Source organism: Leuciscus leuciscus (assembly GCF_965113295.1).
Source record: "Leuciscus leuciscus genome assembly, chromosome: 4".
Taxonomy (NCBI): domain Eukaryota; kingdom Metazoa; phylum Chordata; class Actinopteri; order Cypriniformes; family Leuciscidae; genus Leuciscus; species Leuciscus leuciscus.
In genome coordinates, this window is record NC_138728.1 from 10,542,732 (window position 1) to 10,562,699 (window position 19,968).

Here is a 19,968-nt window from a genome sequence, read left to right on the forward strand (position 1 = left end):
ACCTTGGCATGTTTGTATATGTCCACGCAGGTGTCGGTGGTGATGTTCTTGGAGCAGATGATTTCACAGTGTCTTTGGAGAGCCTCAAGTTGGAAGAATTTGGCTGAAGACAGGAGCTTTGAAGCAGAGGGACTGTTAATGAGCCAAACTCATCAAGCTTTCAGGTTTATAACGATCAAGAGCAATCGCTTAATTAAGTTTAAAATACATAAACATTTATCACAAGTTCTGCTGCAGTTCTACGTGCTAGAGAGCCTCCATCTGGTAAAGATAAATGAGAGATTACATATAGATTTTTTTTTCTCAAAGTGTTTTCCGATAAGTACGGCATGAGAAATCTCCCATACGCCATCAGACCGTAATTTATCCATTCATCACATTCAGCATAATCTCAAGTCATTAATCATTAAGTCATCATTAGTGTGTGGGTGCCATGGTGATGAAAAAAGGGTTTAGGGTAGCAGGAATTATGAACATAAAGGAGGAAAGAGAAGAGAATATTTAATACCTCCATAATTTCAGTGTTCCTGATGTGCAGTGACTCAGTTCCGCCACAGTAGAGATACTGCATTACCAGCTGAAACACAAGAAAATGTTCTCAAACTTCTAAGAAACATTTTAAGACAGACGCTTAGCACTAGTCACAAATGTACAGACGTATTTTGTCACTAAGCCGAACTGTGTTGACAGAAGGGAATTAGGGTAGCGCAGTTTGACTGTAATACCACATGAGTTTGAGTGGGATTTATGAATCAGAAGATTCCAACCTGAAAAATGTTGTACTTGACATGACTGATCTCGATGCACGTGTTCTCAGCTGCTGGTCTGTTAGAGAGCAGAGACTTAAACCTGCATGTCAGAAAGAGGTAAAGAGAAACATTAACTTCCTTTAAGTGCTGTATTATTACCAACTCAATTATTTACAGAGCTCAGTAAAAACATTTACATTTTAAATTGTGTGGCTGTAAGATATTCTGAATTGCATGTTAACGCAAATGAATTCATGAATATGAATTAGCTCATGCTGACATTAAATCCTAGACCATCCAGTCACTTTGCATGAATTCATATTCTTGCAAACCTTGCAGATTTGGAAAGGTTTTATTATTAAAATGTTATCTTGAGATGAAATAGTTCCAATTTCCAAGATGGCAAATTTGAAATGTCAACAATTTAGATTAGATAGATAGATAATTTAAAATGGCCTATTTCTACATACATTTTAAGTTTACTCTTCTGAAATGTTATTCTTTTCATGAGCACAAATGACCTTGTTTGAAATAACATCAGGTGCTAAAACTACAGTGAATTATAGACTATATTAGAAAAGTGCTTTTAATGTGAGCCAACTAATTTGAACGTGTGCTAAAAGTAAAGAACCGACGTTCCAAGTTCTGCCACTCCTGCCATGTGTAATAAATTCCACAATATCAAGACATACCTTGCTGAGGCAGTGAAGAGCAGCACTTTATGGGCATAAAAGGGCTTTCCTTCCACCAGAAACGTAACGTCAGACATCTCTTTATTGTTGAGAAAGTGTGGATCTGTAGGATGTAACAAATCAAATGATGAAGTCCCCAAGTCGGAGACGCAATATTACACAACACTGATTACACAAGCTTCTTCATTATTTAGCAGTAGTGGCTTGTCTTGTGTTTGACAGGCTGTCATCAACACATTAAATGAAAGAGCATGAAAGATGTCTGTTTTATAATTCTATACCTGACAATAGCTTAACCAAAGCCTAGATGGCACTAGTGTTCCTCTAAAACTTCGAGAGTCAAATGAAACTCAACCAAAATTGTATATTCTGTCTCCTGACTGAAACTGTCCTTGTGACACTGTAGTTTGACTAATGCAGCTCAGTTCATGGATTTAACAAGTTTCACCAATTAACTCCAGATAAATTTGAATCCTTGTGCAGCACAAGTTGATGTGGCATTTTCTAATGATCTGAATTGACACATAATATGCATAACACAACAGTTAGTTTTGGTTGTCTAATTATTTTTTTATTAGCGGATCAAAAACAGACAAAATTACTGGCCATATTGTGCCTAAAAAGTAAGTTAATCTTCTTGTTTATAGAACTGTTGTTTCCCAGCAATTTTGCTGATGTGCTGAATAGCAGCAAATAGCTTGTTTGATTCTGTTAAATTATTGATATTGTTAGTAATGTAGAGGCAGAGCAGAAATGGAGTCCCTTTTAAAGGCGAACTTAACAAGACTGACATACTCACCCAAACGTGACGTTTGCTTCTTTTTGATCTCTGTGAGTTTGGGGATTGGGAAAGGCCCGTAGCATTGGGTAAAGATTACTGACAGCTGCTGGCTGATCATCTCATTCTGTAGATCACACAAACACACACGGTGTAGTTAGACCCTAAATTCTGTTTTCTAAAAGTAAAACGCATCCAAACCTACGGTAATAGCAACACGGCACTTGTGATGAGCTCTGTAATGAGAGGATTTATCATGTTAATTACAGAGAAAGCTGAAACTGGTGTGGCTGACGTTGATTGCCTGTTTGCTCAGAGACAGGGACTGACACGCAGTGATAACAATAATGCAGAGACTTTACGAGGGACATTAAATTCTAAATAGTGTTGCAAATAATTTAAAGTGTAAAATAACAACAAAACTGCGCTGTAATATTATAGAGACTAAAACATAAGCTACTAAACTATTAAAACAGTTTTTGTTAAAGGGATAGTTCACCCCAAAAAGTTCTGTTATAACACAAAAGATGATATTTTGAAGAATGTAAGTAATCAAACTGGTCCCCACTGACTTTCATAAAATGAAAAAGAAATTACTTTGGAGGTCAGTGGGGACCAGAAACAGTTTGGTTACCGACATTCTAGCTTTGTTCAACAGAACAAAGAAAACTCATACAGGTTTATAAAAAATTTAAGGGTAAGTAAATGATAACAGAATTTTCTTTTTTGGGTGAACTATTGTTACACGTCTGTTTGTTTTTGGACTCTATTCTTTGTTTCTATTGTTCAGTTTCCCGCCATTCATTTGTTCCCATGGTAACCTTCCTCATTAGTTATTTTGGTTCGGCTGTGTGTCAATTATCTTGTCAATCAGTTCCTCCCTGTCACCTGTGTATTTAAGTCTTAGTCTTGTACTGTCTAGTGGTCTGTCGTCTTTGTTGGATGGTTGTTTTTGAGTTTCTCTTCCTTGTGGGTTTTAATTAAAAGACCATTTCCTGGAATCATCCTTCGTCGTGTGCTTCATTGACACAGCCATTCCGTAACAACTATCCCTTTAATCGAAATAAAATAACTATGGAAAAACTTGAACACAATTTAGAAATGTTGCCTTCACAATTACCTGAAATGAAGTTGAAATAAAAATAAATTAAAGCCAAAGAAAATATTCAAAGAAAAACTAATAACAATTTCAAAAGCACATCAAAAATGCCTAAAATGAAAATATAAAAAATGAAAGCTAATTCAAAATATCAATTAATACTACAATACTATATAAATAATATTAAAATAACACTAATGGCAGACAGGAGGAGTGTAGTGGCTCTGAATTGATACACTTCAGCTTGATTAAAACTCTACACTATGAATGTCTCCTGATATGATCAAGAAGTACTGGTAAATAAAGGACTGATACTGGCTCAGGCTGTAATAAAGCACTGAGAACAGACCTTGCTGGCTCGAAGGATCTGGAACATGAGTGGCAGTCCGTGCGTGATAAGTTCCTCTGTGTACTCGTCTTCTTTAATGCAGCTGAAGTCCTTCAGCAGGCCTTGGATCAGCGGCCGCCGCTGCTGCACGAAACACGTCCGCAGGGACTCCAGCCACGTGTGCAGGGTCCACGGCACGCCTGCATGTGGAATCCATATATCAATTATATTCAGAATTACATTCGTCCATCGATCTGCCAATCCCCTGTAAGGAGAACTAATGCAGTGCATATTGCAACTACACTACACAAAAAATTGGGGGTCGGTAAGACCTTTTCATGTTTTTGAAAGAACACAGTATAAAAGGAATGGATACACAGTAATATTCAAGGATTGAAATTTCAAATATCTGTTTTCTATTTTTAAAATGTAATTTATTCCTGTGATGGCAAAGCTGAATTTTCTACAGTGTCTCATGATACTTCAGAAATCAATCTAATATGCCGATTTGGTGCTCAAGACATATTTCTTATTATTATCAATGTTGAAAACAGCTGTGCTGCCTAATATTTTTGTGGAAACTGTCATACATGTTTTATAGATTCTTTGATGAATAGAAAGTTCAAAACATCAGCATTTATTTGAAATAGAAATCTTTTGTAACATTATAAATGTCTTTAGTGTCACTTTTAATCAATTTAACGCATCCTTGCTGAATAAAAGTGCACAATTCTTTCATAACAAAAACCTTACTGACCCCAAACTTTTGAATGGTAGTGTAAATATCGTCTTTTAGTAGATAAATATGGTGCATAGTGATACAGACAGGCAGAAAACAATACACACAAAAGATATTCATGGGTGTTTAGTTAACTAGCAACAAAGGACCTAAAACATTGATGCCACTAACCTGGTAAACTTTGAGAAGCGATTAGTTCAGCCTCAAAATTAGCATTATAGTAGTGGATTGGTAAAAAGAAAATGGACTTTTTACCTTCATGAGAAAAGATTGGAAATGGCTGTTTTTATGTGTACTGCGCATCAGATGCCATCTGAGGCTGAGACTAATCGCTGCGTGACAGAAGTGAGCCAGGCGGTAGATGTCTGTGGTAATCGTGCAGTGCTTTTACTAACCCAGGCTGCGGATGTCTATGGTAATGTCCACATGGCCGTGCTCGGCACTGTGGTACATGGCCTCGCGGAGGGCTCTTAGTTTGGCCTTGCCTGTCCGGAGGGTGCCTTCGTTCTGTGGTGCTCTCCTCTCTACGACCTCTGAGCCCTCAGCTAGGATCTCCTCCAGAGACAGCACGTCCCCCTTGTCCTTTTCCACCTGGGACAGAAGCTTCCGGAACACGTTCCTGCAGGAACAAGTGCACGTAACAAACTCGCTCAGGTATGTATAGGGGAGAGCGGGGCACAAAGTAACGCTTTTTGACTTTCTCAGTTTGTGTAAATCTACTTATGCTTCAGAGTATTTCTTTTTTCCCACATTAATTTCCCACATGTCTAGTACAATTATGTGGTTTTGTTTTATTAATACAGTATATACTTTTTTCATGATATACCCCGAAAGAATGGAAGTGAAATGTGACAACATGCCCCATAGGTGGGGTACATTGTAACATGTGTGGGGCACATTGTAACATGACATATGACAGCTTAAAATGTTATCTGATCTAATAAAAAATATATACAAAATAAACTAAAATATTTTCTAAATAAAATACAATTAAAAAACGTTTTCATATAAAATAATGGCAATTTTTTATAATTAAATATAAACTCATTTTTGAGTTTTGACTACGAACACATGAAAACACAGCTATACAACATAGTTCAAAACAAATAAATAATTAGTAATTTCTGAACATTGACTCTCAGTCTTTATTCACCTTTTTCTCACGTTTTCTCAATAAAATTAATAAAAGTATAGAATATAATAGCATATTTCTAATAGGGGCACATTGTAACGCAGGGTTACAACATGCCCCCGCCTTCACAACTGGGGTTTAAACCCGGCTAGTGTCTTCTGCTAGTTAGCGAAGCATTAAAGAACTATCTCAACTGTTAAATAACATCTTGGAGATTAAAATAATATCAGATTTGTCTTATTTTGAATAAACACAAAAAAATAGAGATGAAAAATGAACTAAAGTAAGAAATGTACTTTTGCTATGGTTTAATAAATGTCTATGGATATCTTCCAAAAAAATTAATACTTTTTTTTTCTATATAGTGTTGATATGGCAACTAGTAAATACACAAAGTTTCGTCATCCAAGCATGTGCGGAAGTATTTAAAACAAGCGTGTTACAACTAGCCCCGCGTTAGGTTGTGCCCCGCGCTCCCCTACTCAAAGGAATAACTCACTCACAAAACAATTATTTATACAAATTTATACAAAAAAATATTATAATAGAAAAAATATTATAAAAAAGAGCTGCATAAAGAATCCTTAAAAACTTCTTTTGTTATACACGCACGCGCGCACGCACACACACACACACACACACACACACACACACACACACACACACACACACACACACACACACACACACACACACACACACACACACACACACACACACACACACACACAGCTTATTCACTAACATTTAACAGCTTTGCCATTATAGGAATAACTTACATTTTAAAATATATTACAATAAAAAACAGTTATTTTAAATTGTAATAATATATTACAATATTACTGTTTTAATGTATTTTTATGAAATAAATGCAGCCTTGGTGAGCATAAGATATTATTTTCAAAAACAATTAAATGTCTTACTGACCCCAAACGTTTGTACATTAGTATAAGTTCAGAACGTCATGACTTGAGTAAATAATAACAGAATACTTTTTGTGTAAAGTAAAGATTGACTCTTTTTCAAAAACAAAAACACTGTCATAATCTGACTGTTATATACAAAGCCATTAGCCATTGAGGATTACATGCGTGCAATCAGAGGATTGATGAGTACAAAGTGTTTGAAAAAAGAACAAAAATACTGTGAGCGCTTCTTTGTGACTTCCATTTATCAATGCATTCCAATGTGTTTTTCTTCTCTGCTTTGCCGCATTTTCTTGTCTTTGTAAACTCATTTACTCTCATAAAAGTACCAGCGCTCTACGACTGATCTAATATGCATAAACAACCAAACACTGCGACATGCACAACTGCAAACATCCCTAGGACTTGAAGCCAAAGACATCCAGTTCTGGCTCAGATACAGATGTGTCCCGTTCTGAAGCCCTTTATAACGGATTGCCTTAATACCGCAGAGGTGGGTGAGTTGGCTGTTGAACATGCTGGATTCTCATTCAGACGTATGCAATATGAATTTCAATAAGGTTCCATTATGCAGCGCTGGCCATAGGTGAGACTGAATGAATGAATGAGCAAGCAGTCATCCATCCCTTTCACCAGCAATGATGGGGTTGGAGTTATGGTAGTAAATTACACACAATTTTACACTCAAATACACCAGCTCAGCTTTTATAAGTGCCAATAATAACACATCAGGGGTTCAGTTCTGATAGATTAAGTTTCTGCAGTCAGAATGATGTATAAGGACACAGAAATAATGATATGTGTGACAAATGTGTCAATGAACTAATGAAAGTTCAGTTCCCCGTTGTGCTGGTGGTGAATGTGCTGTCACTTTATACACTTCATTTGCTGTTGAGTCATTGGGTGTGCATTACCTGTGTCCATGTGCTGCTGCCAGGCTGTATGAGTTCATTTCACCCAGCGGACCAGAGGAAATGCCATTACGGTAAGTGGTGCCAATCAAAGGGTCTGCTCCCCTTTCCAAAAGCAGACTGACCAGCTCAAAGTTGCCTGTTAAAAGAAGACCATTTATATTACACTAACTTGGCTGATGCTTTTATTCAAAGCAACGCATTTAGACACGTACTATGGAGGTCAGCAGAGGCACATTGCTAGTAGCATATCTCTCAAATGTGTTTCTTGTGACCGTATTAAAATGTGGACTGTCTCTTATGACAACATACATAAAACACTATGCAAATATGCTATGTGTTGATAAAGTGCAAAAATATTAAATAAATAAAGAGTGAAAAAATCTCAATCATAATCATTTCAATAATTAATGAATTAATTAATGAATTAATTATTAAATTAAATTGTGAGAGTGTGAATTTGATCATAATCCTTATGTCATAAGACATTGAGCTAGACCAGTTTTGTGTTATTTATTTTCTTTGTTTAGTTTAATAAGGGGATGGATTAAGTCGCGGATTTTGTTTATTTTGGCCTGATTGGCTCCTCCATCTACAATTCCCTTATTCATATTAAGCTACAGCATGAATTTAAAATAGAAAGTCCTTCATCTCTTATTTGTCATGGTTTGACCTTGAACAGGTCATAAGAAGGTACACACTTTACTAGCATTGCGAGGGCTTGCTTTACCAGTTGACCTACAGGAAAAGTATTTATCAATCAGATTGTCTAGCAGGTCGTCCCCAGATTGATTTACTAATGTAAATTAGCAGGCTGTCCTGTGCACATCCACATGGACTAATGAGGAGAAAGCTTTTCTAAATTAGAAGGAAAACCCGAATGTTAACACTGGGGGTAATTGACCCAGCATACAGCAAATGGGGCGTAATCAGTGAGGCCTGATGAGCTTTGGATCCGATGAGGCTCAAACAATCCCATCCGCGGCCATTTCTGAGGGGTCACAAGGGAACACAGGCATACGGTTAAACCTGTTTCTAGACATTTCGTCTCAGTCGGTTTGGCTTGTGTTCCTTCATTCCCCTCTTCTGCATGAGATGATACAATTTTTGTGAACCCCCTTCCTTTTTTATCCCACAGAGAAGGTGCCCATTACCAGCTGACTCAAACTTGAATTACCCAAGTCTTCAAGAGTGTGTACGCTAAGTGGGGCAGACAGGTAATTTTCAGCATTATGCTGGAAAACACTTGGCAAATGTAAATGAATATCACTCAGGTCAATTCATATTCATAGGACTGCCACAGCCGGGATTATGAAATCTCATTTGGCACTGGTTTCCATACATCATTCCACCATGTGGACTTGTCACATTCACACTGTGGATGTTAAAGTGAAAAAAAGCTGCTGTTGCTAAGGCTCATTAGCAAGTTTGCAAAGAGCTCCTGAGAGCAATGCAGCCCCATCAGTCTCTGAATAATACTATTATGGTTCTGGAACCAGTCTGGGGCACAAAAGTATAATGTCTTCAGTTTGTCAGATAACAGTCAGCAGAGACCATTTGGTTGAAATTAGGAGGCACAAAAGGAACAGAATGTAATCATTTAAAAATTGGGTCCTGGATGTAGAGTAAAAAAATCATATAAAACATATTTACTTTGTATGCTGTCAAAGATTTCACTCACATGGAGGCTCCATAATGTAAATGCCACTAAGGCAGCACTCTCAAAAATACCTCATCTACCCCTAAATTGTGCATATTACTACCTAAAATACTTGGAAGATATTCTATAAAAAGTCAAAGTGTTTAGTTTTTTTGTCAATACAATAAAAGTCAGCTAAATCCAATGTCCCATTGACTTTCATTGTATAGACAAAAACAGTTGAAACATTCTTTAAAATATCTACCTGTGTCACAGAAGAAAGTAAGTCATACAGCATTGGAATGACATAAGAGGTCATAAGATGTCATAAATGATGACAAAATGAGGGTAAATAATCTCTTTAAGGTACTAATATTCTTCCTTTAGTGGTAGATAAGGTATAAAGTACTGTAACAGCTAAAGGTAATATATATATATATATGACACAGCATGTCATAAAGATAATTTACTGTGGCCCTAAAAAGTATTTGGACACTTAAGCCACAGCATAATGTCACTGTATTAGATATCAAACCATAAATATCAAACCAAGTGGCATTTATTTTAAAGATAGAAAACTTAGCAAAAAATAAATAAATAAAATGTAAAGGATAAAAAAGCAGATATATTGTTGGACTGTGTGAACTTGAGGGAAACTACTTCATACATCCAATAAATATAACCTTGACATCAGTAATTGTCTTTGGCCAGTAATTGCTTGATGTTTGCAGATGCCACTTGGTTTTATATTTTGCAATTTAATCATACAGAAATTCATACTGTAAAAGTTTTTGTATGGCTTCAGTATTTTGTGGTACCTGCCGCAGACGCCAATTGAAGTGGCGTCTCAGTGTAATTCTCTGTGCCTTCTTGAACCGCTCCCTCCGCGTTAGCTCTGGCATCCAGTAGAAGCTGCTCAATAAGATGAGAAGAACAATCATTATAAAACAGATTTTAGAGGATTTAACTTTAATATCACCAAGATACCGGTAAATAAAAGTCCTGTAATTGCATTAAATTATCCTGCTCTTTTCATCACATAGGCCACCTGCAACTGATAAACATCTTTATGGTAATCTGGTCATTATTTCTTTCACTCTTGGTGCTTTAGGTGGACGATTTTTGGTCTGTTTGTCAAAGAAAATGGGAAATTATTTATACTGAATGAAATAAAAAGGATTTCACTCATAATATCTCCTACTGTGGATGTGTGCTTCTGGGAGATTGAGAAATATCCCAGGAAATATCCCCTTTGTCTTTCCATTTTCCTGGAAGAGCTAAATAAGTGTCTTGGTAGGACATCAGATTCAACACTTATAGAGTATTTACAGTGAAACTAAGACTTTTTTCCACTTTTAGTGCACAGTCAATAAACTGGCCTCTATTTTCAAAGCATTCCTCTTTCTTCCTTGGCACACATGGCCTATTCCTACAACCAATCGACATCCTCATCCAAGCTCCTCTGAACTGGGGCAGCACCATCCAGCCCATAAGAGTCTAACATCACATTTTTTTATTTGTGCCATTATTATTATGATGACGGCATCATAATAATAATCAAGGAAAGTACAAAAGTGGAAGGCATCAAATCATTCACACCGCCACTACCTGCACGACAGGGACGTGTCCGTGTAACACGGCGAATGTGAGTGGAGTCCCCTGCCTGGTGTCAGGATAAACTGAGGGGTGCTTGTGTAGTGAGCTGGGCACCTGGGAATCATATAGGTGAAGTTCAGGGAGAGAAAAATTCAGCCATTATATACCAGAACACTGTGCTCCAATTGCGGAATTGCAGGAGTACGAGAAAGAAAAAAGGGGAAGGAAAGAGTGAATGAGTAAGCGGAAAGTTGGAAAGTTCTTCCGCCGTCTGGCTGTTTTGTTAATTCAAGCGAATAGAGGAAGAAAGAGCAAGTGCTTGTTTTGTTCTCCAAACCCCTTCTTCCATCCAGCCCACAATCTAGAGTTTACTTGCATCTGCTTTCCTTTGGACAACCCCTATACGCCCTCTTCGCTTTACTCAAAATGCTGACCACGGTTTGAAGACGGTTAGGATCTAGTTCACGGTTTTCATAGCGGTAACATAAAGACTGCAGGGAGAATAATTGGCAGCGAGTTCAAACGCTAGAAGTGTAAGTGAGCAGTGACTCACGTACAAAGCACCAAAAAAGAAGGCTTGTCTGGTTTTAATGCTTACAGCTGTAATGCATCCTGAACTGAGCCCTGTAGTCAATGGTAAATTATGCAGGCATCTGTTCTTGTCTAGGCAAACATGACCTTTTGAAACTGATTGTTCGGGTGGGATTAAGGTTAACAATTGTTTGTGCAAAATCGCCTAGGAACATTAGGACATAAGGTAGGCAAATAACTGCACATCTGCCCACTTGCTAATACTCTCCTTGAGTTTGAAGCAATTTGTAAAACAAGTTAAGGTCACTGTTTATGCATTTGGTGCTTTGTGCCCAAGTCAACAACTCCATTTAAAAATGTCCTTTAAGGGTCAAATGAAGACGACATGAGGTAAAAGAGCACAATATCACATCATGACATACATGTACACAGGACTGACTTTCATGAAAATGGTCAAGAACATCAAGTCACATTTCAGCCCAAAATAATTGACATTTTATCTAAAACTCTCACTTTTGTAATGTGAAATACTATTATGAAATAATCTACTTAAGATGCAAAGTATTTATTCATTGTGGTACTATTTGTTATACTGCGTTTAATATATACTGATATTATTATTATAAGAAAATCACTAAATTACAATCATTCGAATCATCAAAAATAGTGAGACTTCTCATCCAGACATATTATGCTAATTAGAAAACATGCTTAACTGCCATAAAAGTAACGTCACAATGCAAAAAAACCAAAACTATTTTTGTGTGGTAAAATATGACCTGTACCCGTTCTTCACCGTTTCAGGACTAATACATGAAAGGCAAATACGTGAAACATGTTCCTTTTAATATAAATTAATGACCCTTATATTAGAATGACATTGAGTCAATGCTGTTTTATGCAAGCTAGCCAATTGAATCAGTTTTAATCCACTTTTTATAATCATGTTTCATGTTTTCAACCTGAATTCTTCACAATCAGTATATCTACTTTAGGCAATCATTGTATTTAAAAAATATATATATAGTTAATGGTGTTAAAAATACATTTGTGTCAAATGTATTTTACAAATATGTCCATTTTGCTGGAAAGCATTAGCATATCTCATTTGCTTCTAATCTAAATAAATATCGACGAGATCAATGAGAACCTAAGTAGACACGACCACTTTTTAAGTACATGCAAACAACATCGGGAAGAGGACAGAGAGAATAGTTGATTAATTTCATAGAGATAGGATAGTTAGTTTAATAGAGACAGAGGAAAACACTACATGACACTTCATAATTGTCCAACCAAAAAATACTGACCTCACTGTTAATGTCTGCCCCAGCGTCCAGCAGCATTTGCACCATGGCCTCGTCCCCACGGACGCACGCGTACATGAGAGGGGTCATGCCCTGAGCAACACATAAAAAACACTGAACACCTGCAGTAAACATGCCATTGTCCGAGCCCATCGCTGTACAGCCCACAGCACAAGTTACTGCGGCACTAGTTCAGGGTTATTTAGCAAAAAAGTCTCTGAAAATAACATTGGCTTATGGGCTTAAAGTGTCCATTTAAATGAACTGAGGGGAACAGTAATCTTTATGGATGATGCTCAATTAAAGCACTTTAAACAGAAAACAATTCATTCTCACCATCAAGTCTTACACTGCTTTAGGGAAACACACACATATAAGCATCAGTGCATGAAGGCACATAAAGCCAAATAATTAGCTGTTTTTAAACAGTCTTTGAAAGAAAATACACCATAAATCACCTCTCACCTTTCATAGTCATGTTTTGATATATATATATATAGCGTTAATACATTTGTTAGGTAATTATTTGTTACGGTTAGTTAATAAAAAAAAAATAAGCTCAGGTCCACTAACTAATGTTAACGGATGCGATTTTTGATTTCAATAATGTTTTCGTTAATGTTGAATTGAACAAAAAAAGATCAATACATTCCTTTAAAGGAATGTTTCATTGTTAGTTAACGTTAACTAATGCAGTTACTAATTTTAACTAATGAAACCTTATTGTAAAGTGTTACCGAAAGCTGTTTATGCGTTTATATAATGGTGACAAATCTATCTAAATTTCTTCTGGGTCTCTGTAAAAAGAGATATGGTCAAGGTTTTAGTGCACTCAATTTCACAGTGATTTCAGTTAATTTATTCCTAATAAATTTAGCTCTTTACACGGGTAAAGGGGTTTTAGGCATTCTGCTTGATGTTAACTGTAAACACTTTATTCCATTACTAACTCGAGAGTGTGCGTTCTACAAACAGTTTTCACCATGAAGAGGGAGATTCATTTGTCAGTTGAATCGTATTTTCCCTCAAGGCTTTTCTTGAAATAACGAGTCCCATATTTGCCAGCGTGATTTCAGAGCAACTCTTCCAAAGTAAGATGGAGCAACTCTCAATGATTCCCAGCTGGACTCGACAACATTTCTCTCTGTCATCACATCACATTTTGCCTCCATGTCGCTTCAATTTTACATGTTAGTTTAATCCACTTTGTCAGCACCGGCATGTCGCCGTCATTCTTTGCATAAACTGGCTGCTGTTTTCAAGACAGACCGTGACAATAACACGCAATCATAAGATATACGGATGACACTATTTGATTCATAATACCGAGTGTCATGACTGCTATCACGATAGATGCTTCCTACACAGATCAGTCAGATTAAAAGCGTTTTTCCTTATTTAAAGGTCATGTAACATCTTATTTATTTCCTTAGCCTCTAAATGTCTATGTGGGTCATCTTTCTTCACATAATATTATAAGAAACCTACTAGGCCATTTTTCATCTACAATGACACATGCTGCAGAAATGTCATTGATTCTCAAATATGTAATGGTATGAGGCAGATGCTATACAGAGAAAACTATGGAAGGCAGATGTGGGGAAAGTCACAGTTTACATGAGCATTTACAATACGGAGTAATTACAGTGCAAGTTCCGATTAATACTAAAGGATGTGTGATTATTTAATGACGTAATTATTTTGTGGAGCTGCTCATAAATACACTCTGTTATTATGTTGTTGGTGTTGTAATTAATTGCATTCATAGTCACTGTAAAATGTGTTACAGTATAAACAAAAGGGTCTGTGCCAACCGAATTTAAAAGAAACTGTAGGATGGATAAGGAGAGCCAAATCCTGTAATCAAAATACACGCTCTTTATCTTAGTTTGCACAATTCAGCAGCGCACATCATTTCAATTCATGATTATTTGTCAGCAAAATGCGTCATCCGACGAACTTTTGACAGCTTTGTCGACACCATTATGACTAAAAGTTTTCTAAGAAGTATTTCCTACTCAAGCAAGGTGGTACTGACCAGCATTATATACCTATTTAGCAAAAGGGGAGACAACATCCTTTTTTCTCTAGTCAGGTAGCACCAATTTTAGACAGCAAAGTTTCATTGAAAGCCCATTTTGCCAGCAGTGAAGAACCCCTTTAACTTGCTCCACTTTCAAAAGGACTTTCTTTTTAGTGTCACCAAGCCTCTTTTCAGTGTTAGTTCAGAAAAAAAATGCACATTTACTTTTTTCTGTATCAAATGCAATGACATTTAGAATGTATGTCACATTACTGAAGTAAAATGGGTTGCAAATGCCCTTTCAAGTTGACTTTTTCAGTGAATATCATTGCAATTTAATGCCACTTTCAAGGTCATATTATCTCCTGTTAATTATATTATTATTAGATATAAAGGTTCAAATCTATAACCTAGTATATACTATATTCAGGCCTGAATAGTACATGAATGCTACAAAATGTGTGGTGTGTGTGTGAATATATCAGTGCCCACCTGTTCACTCATACTGTTAATGCCATCTGGCCCGAGCAGATTGACTGCTTGCTTGACCAGGTCAGTTCGTCCACAGTTGAGCATCCGGAAGCCCAGGTCCTGCAGGAATTTTGCTTCTGTGGATGCAGCGTCCAGTTTCCTTGTGGTACAGAAGCAGTCATCTGCTCTGTTGAATAAAAAGTGTTTATTTACTTTTTTTAATACACATACAACAGTTCTTTCATATTCTGCCACACTAATTATATTCAGCCTAGCAGCTTGTAATTAGGTATGTTTTTATTATATATTCTTTCATAATTCTGATTTATTTTATATACATTTATAATATTTAATTCATTTATTATTTAAAATGAATGTAATGTATATATTTTTTAATTTATATCTTACATTACATGATATATATATATATTATATACAGTATATACATAAAATTGCACATCTTTGATATATCTCTGATATATAATCTTTTATATATATATATATATATATATATATATATTGTAAATAATATCTAATATATATATTGTATATATAATATAATACATTATATATATTATTATTTATAAAAAATCGAATGATTATAAAATATTTTATAATAATATATTTTAATTTCTTTCATATAACATCTTTTTTTTTTCAAGAAACTGTTACTAGGCTCAGAAGAAAGACACACACACACACACACACACACACACACACACACACACACACACACACACACACACGCACGCACGCACACACACACTTTAAAAGATTGTTGCCAGGTTAACCGGCATCTGGTAAGGTGCTCCTCAAAATAACTACGTCCATGTAAACATAGCACTTCAGAGCCTGTCACTAGGAAATTAAATCCACACATGAATTTAACAATACTCTGTGCAATTCATACGATGCAGTATGAGTAGCCTACATTGTGTGTGTGTTTGTGCATCTATGTGTTTGTGTGTCCTGTCCTTTAATGAATGACTAACTGTTAATAAAGGCATTCTACATGCATAGCGTGAATGCCGACCGTGTGTTTGTGCATGTATGGAAGTGACGTTGCCTTCCAAACCTACTTCAGCTGCCGCGGCTCACAGTCCACCCCGGGTAACAGCAGTCGGGCTGCCTGACGCACATCATCACTGTCCACAGAGAAGCTTCGGCGGTGTTCTGTGTGCGCCACGGCCACCCGGATCCATTCCATCAGCGGAGGCAGGACCAGGAACGGCCTGCAGGGGCAGAAGACAGATATGTTTGATATAAGAAAAGCAGTTTACTGATTTTATAATTTATTTTGTCAACAAACTTCATTCCTAGCATTTAAGAATTAAACATTCAGATCAAAAGGTTTTAAAGATCATAAGAAACAAATTCAGTCCAGTCCTTTGACTGTCAGCGTATACGTTTGTTTCCTTTAAAGACGTAATCATAAGTTCTCTGGTGGGATTACAGTTTCTACTAATTACCAGCACTAAGCTTCATCTAATTAGTGTGGCGGAATATGAAAGTCCTGTTACCAAACTGACAAGTTTTCAGTCAGAAAAAGATAATTTGAGGCTCAAGCTGCTCATAAAAACACTTTCATTCCAACAGACGAATTTGAATTCAAAAAATAGAATTAAAAGGCTGCAAATGTGCTTCCATTACACTTTCTCAATGTGCCAAACATCACTTTTACATATTCAAAACTATTCTTTACAGGGCAAAGTTTGAGGAACATGAGGAAGCTGACTCAACTGCAGTGAGTCATAACGATCATGACCATGAAATCCGATTAGCATATTCAGATTATTTTACTGCTGTTTAACTGAGTTTAGAGTCTTTTCAGGTTGTTGTGGATCAACATTAAATAATGGCGACAGCTATATAACATGACTATATGAGAAATGCACACAGTTTGTTGAAATGGGCTTAGTTTATGGCTTTCAAGTATGAAAAAACAATGACTTCACCGTTTTTGTCCGCCCACACAACATTATCTGTTCGTCTTTGTGTCAAAGTTGTTCCACACACCCCTCTGTGCAATGTGTGGGACAAAACATGTTATCATAGTTTCCAAATTAGAGAAAACATTTTCGAGTTGTTATTGCACGCACTTGGACGTAAATAAAAAGGAGGCATTTTGACCCTAGAAATATTGGGAACAAAACCATCAAGCTTCATCATGAACCATCTATCTTCATATAATTATGCTTCTTATGACCTGCATCTAACAGCTAGCTTTGCACTATCCTAACTCTTCCTCCCCGGACACCTACCCACCGCAAGAAAGCCTGCCAGGAATCCGAGTTTTGCCAAAACAAACCGCAAACCCTTCTCTGTTTCTCTTCTGCCTGAAAAATGTGCTTCTCCGCTCCCCTCCCTTTGAAGAAATGTTTGTAGGAAAAGGACGTGGTTCTCATTCCAATCTGGAGTTTAAAAGTGAAGCCACATCTAGTTGGAAAATAAGACTTTTTTCTTTTTTTTTTTTGCACTTTGACCAGAGGAAGGGAGTTTTCTTATCAAAATCACTTCAGGGTCTCTTGAAAAATGTCAAAGTCTTCATAAATATTTTACCGAGATATATTCCATTGATTTATGGAAGCTTGGTACTTTAATCTAAAGAGTAAAAAGATCACATCAAACATTTAAGAAAAAAATACATACTTTTTGTTTTGAAATAAATATTTTTTTAAAGAAAAATCCCCATGATAAAGACTCCATGAATATATATACAATATAATTTATTGTTACAATATATATATATAAATATACATATACAGGATATATATATCAAATATATATATTACATTTATTTATTTATTTATTTATTTTACATTTTATATTTTATATTTATAAACTCTTCCTGTTTCAAATAAGATTTTTTTTTGTCAAGAAGCTTAAGACTATTATTTTGAGAGTTGCATTTTCAGTTGAATTTGGGGAAACCACCAGAAACATTTGCTTTGTTGAGCTATTTCAATGACTTTTGTTTTATTTGTTCATTGCAAACAACTGAAAGTCTGTACATTTTGCCTATAAACCTGATTTGCAATGGGGGTTGAATACATTTTATTACAACTGTATTCACACACAAAAACAACATTTACTGAATATAATATTATATTACAATATTACATTTATTATATTTAATATAAATATAATTATTACATAGAAGTATCATTTATTATAAATATATTTAAATTTTAGATTTATCAAATTTATTGTTAGATATAAGGTGTTATAAGATATTTTTTGTCAAGCTATTATAATACCATATATATATATATATATATATATATATAAACAAAACATTATTTCATATTAACTAAAATAATATAAAAAATACAAAAAATGTGGATATCGATATTCTCTTTGCTCCTCCACATAACCACCTAATCTCAACCTTACTTACAAATGACACTAGAGCTTTAGGCAAACTGAGAACGATTCCTTGTTTAAAATTTCAATTAACTGTCTTCAAGATCTAGGACAGACGTTTCCAGCAAGTATATTTCCAAGATCTTTCAGTGTATTTCATGTTGGAAATTATACAGTACAGTAAGTGGGACAAAACAGGGTGATAATTACAGTGTGTGTATATGAGTGTTCGTGCCCTTGGTGTATTATTCTTCTACAGTGGGAATGTTGAAAGGTTGATGAAATGTCACTGAGCACATCGACAAAAGTCCACAGGACTGAAGCCTGCAATCTAAAGCCAGAGCCCTGAACACCTCCAGACGCTCCTTCGCTCTGATCTCTTGTTTTCTTTTTCCATCTCTATTCATTATTCCTGTCCTAACCTACCATCTATTTTATTTTTTTCTGTCATTCTCTTATCTTTCACTCTCTCTTTCTTCCTCCACTCTCTCATTCTTCTGTGAGAGGCCAAGAAAGAAATGAATAAAATAGAGCAGACCCTCTCTGGGGAAGCAGACAGCTTTCTGATTCTGTCGAGCATTGCATGGGCTTCCCACAGGGTCCTTGGAAGGGGGCTTTTTATCACATCTGAGTGATGTGGGGCGGCCAGGGAAGAGAAGTCCTGATGGATTTATCAAGATGTGGCGGATGCTGAACTTAACTCCATAACAATCCATTAACGCTCTCCTCCAACAGGAGTCAAGCGTTCTACTGTATCTTCATTGTGCTAACTCAATGCATCTGGAAATTCAAGATGAAGTGTAAATCCCGTTCTCCTGAGCCCCGACTGTGTCAATAATCCTAAAAGTCATCTGGAAAAAAATCATGTACCACCATCATGTACCAGGTCACTCAATGCTGTTTAACACTGCATTGGTGTTTTATGCAGTTGCTTGGGTGTTTTGGGTGGCTGCAATATGATACTCTTATAATAATTATAATTACCCAGTAATTATAGCAGTGATGCTTGCATTAGCAAACACCACAAATAAAATATTAGATTGGGATTTATGTATCTACATAAACTCTACATGACATCCTGTGCTGCCTTAATTAACTCCATTATTGTGACAAACATGGTGCTAATGCACAACATACTCTGTACCTCTCAGTATGCAGGGTAATCTTTGAGGGTTCAACATTAGGGTTTTCCCACTCCATCTGAGGACAGTGCATGAAGTAGCAGAGCGTGTAGAGGGCTTCCGGTTCCCAGTGCACGGTGCCGGTGCGGTTCTCGTGTACGGGCGTTCCATTGCTGGGGTTCTTGATGTGCAGAGGCTGAAGTTGATGCATGGCACGAGACACCAGGTCACCTACAGGGGGCGGTAAAGACATGCGGTTGAGTGTATGGGAATGTCCTTTTACAAAGACTTCCTTTAGATTGCGGCTTCACATCAAATAAAGCTTTTACACTGTTTTTGACATAAAATTAGAGGCCTTGTACATCAGCACATGCACAAAAGACAGACAGTTGCACATTTGACAGGAAGACATTCATTAAAGGAGGAAATGACAGCTAGAGGATGACAACCTTTTCCCTTTCTCACCCAAATCTGGTGCAGGGGTTACAGGAGATATCACTCATCTTATGGTAAGGAAACCAAAATTTGTATTAAACCTTAAACTGACAAAAGCTACAATTTAG

At 36.3% G+C, this 19,968-nt stretch overlaps 1 protein-coding gene across 3 annotated transcripts in view; it reads right to left on the minus strand.

The window, feature by feature from the left end:
• btbd11a (BTB (POZ) domain containing 11a) overlaps positions 1 to 19,968 on the minus strand; it is a 139,244-nt gene that overhangs the window by 3,176 nt on the left and 116,100 nt on the right. For 2 of the 3 annotated variants that reach the window (XM_082166323.1, XM_082166321.1), the window contains 14 exons: positions 19,429 to 19,636; positions 16,001 to 16,153; positions 14,943 to 15,108; positions 12,431 to 12,520; positions 10,602 to 10,703; positions 9,812 to 9,905; positions 7,358 to 7,493; positions 4,781 to 5,004; positions 3,668 to 3,846; positions 2,241 to 2,346; positions 1,442 to 1,544; positions 768 to 849; positions 509 to 577; positions 3 to 116 (listed from right to left, as the gene is read on the minus strand). In XM_082166323.1, coding sequence (XP_082022449.1) covers positions 3 to 116; positions 509 to 577; positions 768 to 849; positions 1,442 to 1,544; positions 2,241 to 2,346; positions 3,668 to 3,846; positions 4,781 to 5,004; positions 7,358 to 7,493; positions 9,812 to 9,905; positions 10,602 to 10,703; positions 12,431 to 12,520; positions 14,943 to 15,108; positions 16,001 to 16,153; positions 19,429 to 19,616 — 1,806 coding nt within the window. In that variant the 5' untranslated portion in view covers positions 19,617 to 19,636. The remainder of the gene's footprint in view (positions 1 to 2; positions 117 to 508; positions 578 to 767; positions 850 to 1,441; positions 1,545 to 2,240; positions 2,347 to 3,667; positions 3,847 to 4,780; positions 5,005 to 7,357; positions 7,494 to 9,811; positions 9,906 to 10,601; positions 10,704 to 12,430; positions 12,521 to 14,942; positions 15,109 to 16,000; positions 16,154 to 19,428; positions 19,637 to 19,968) is intronic. The other variant, XM_082166322.1, reaches the window with a different exon arrangement.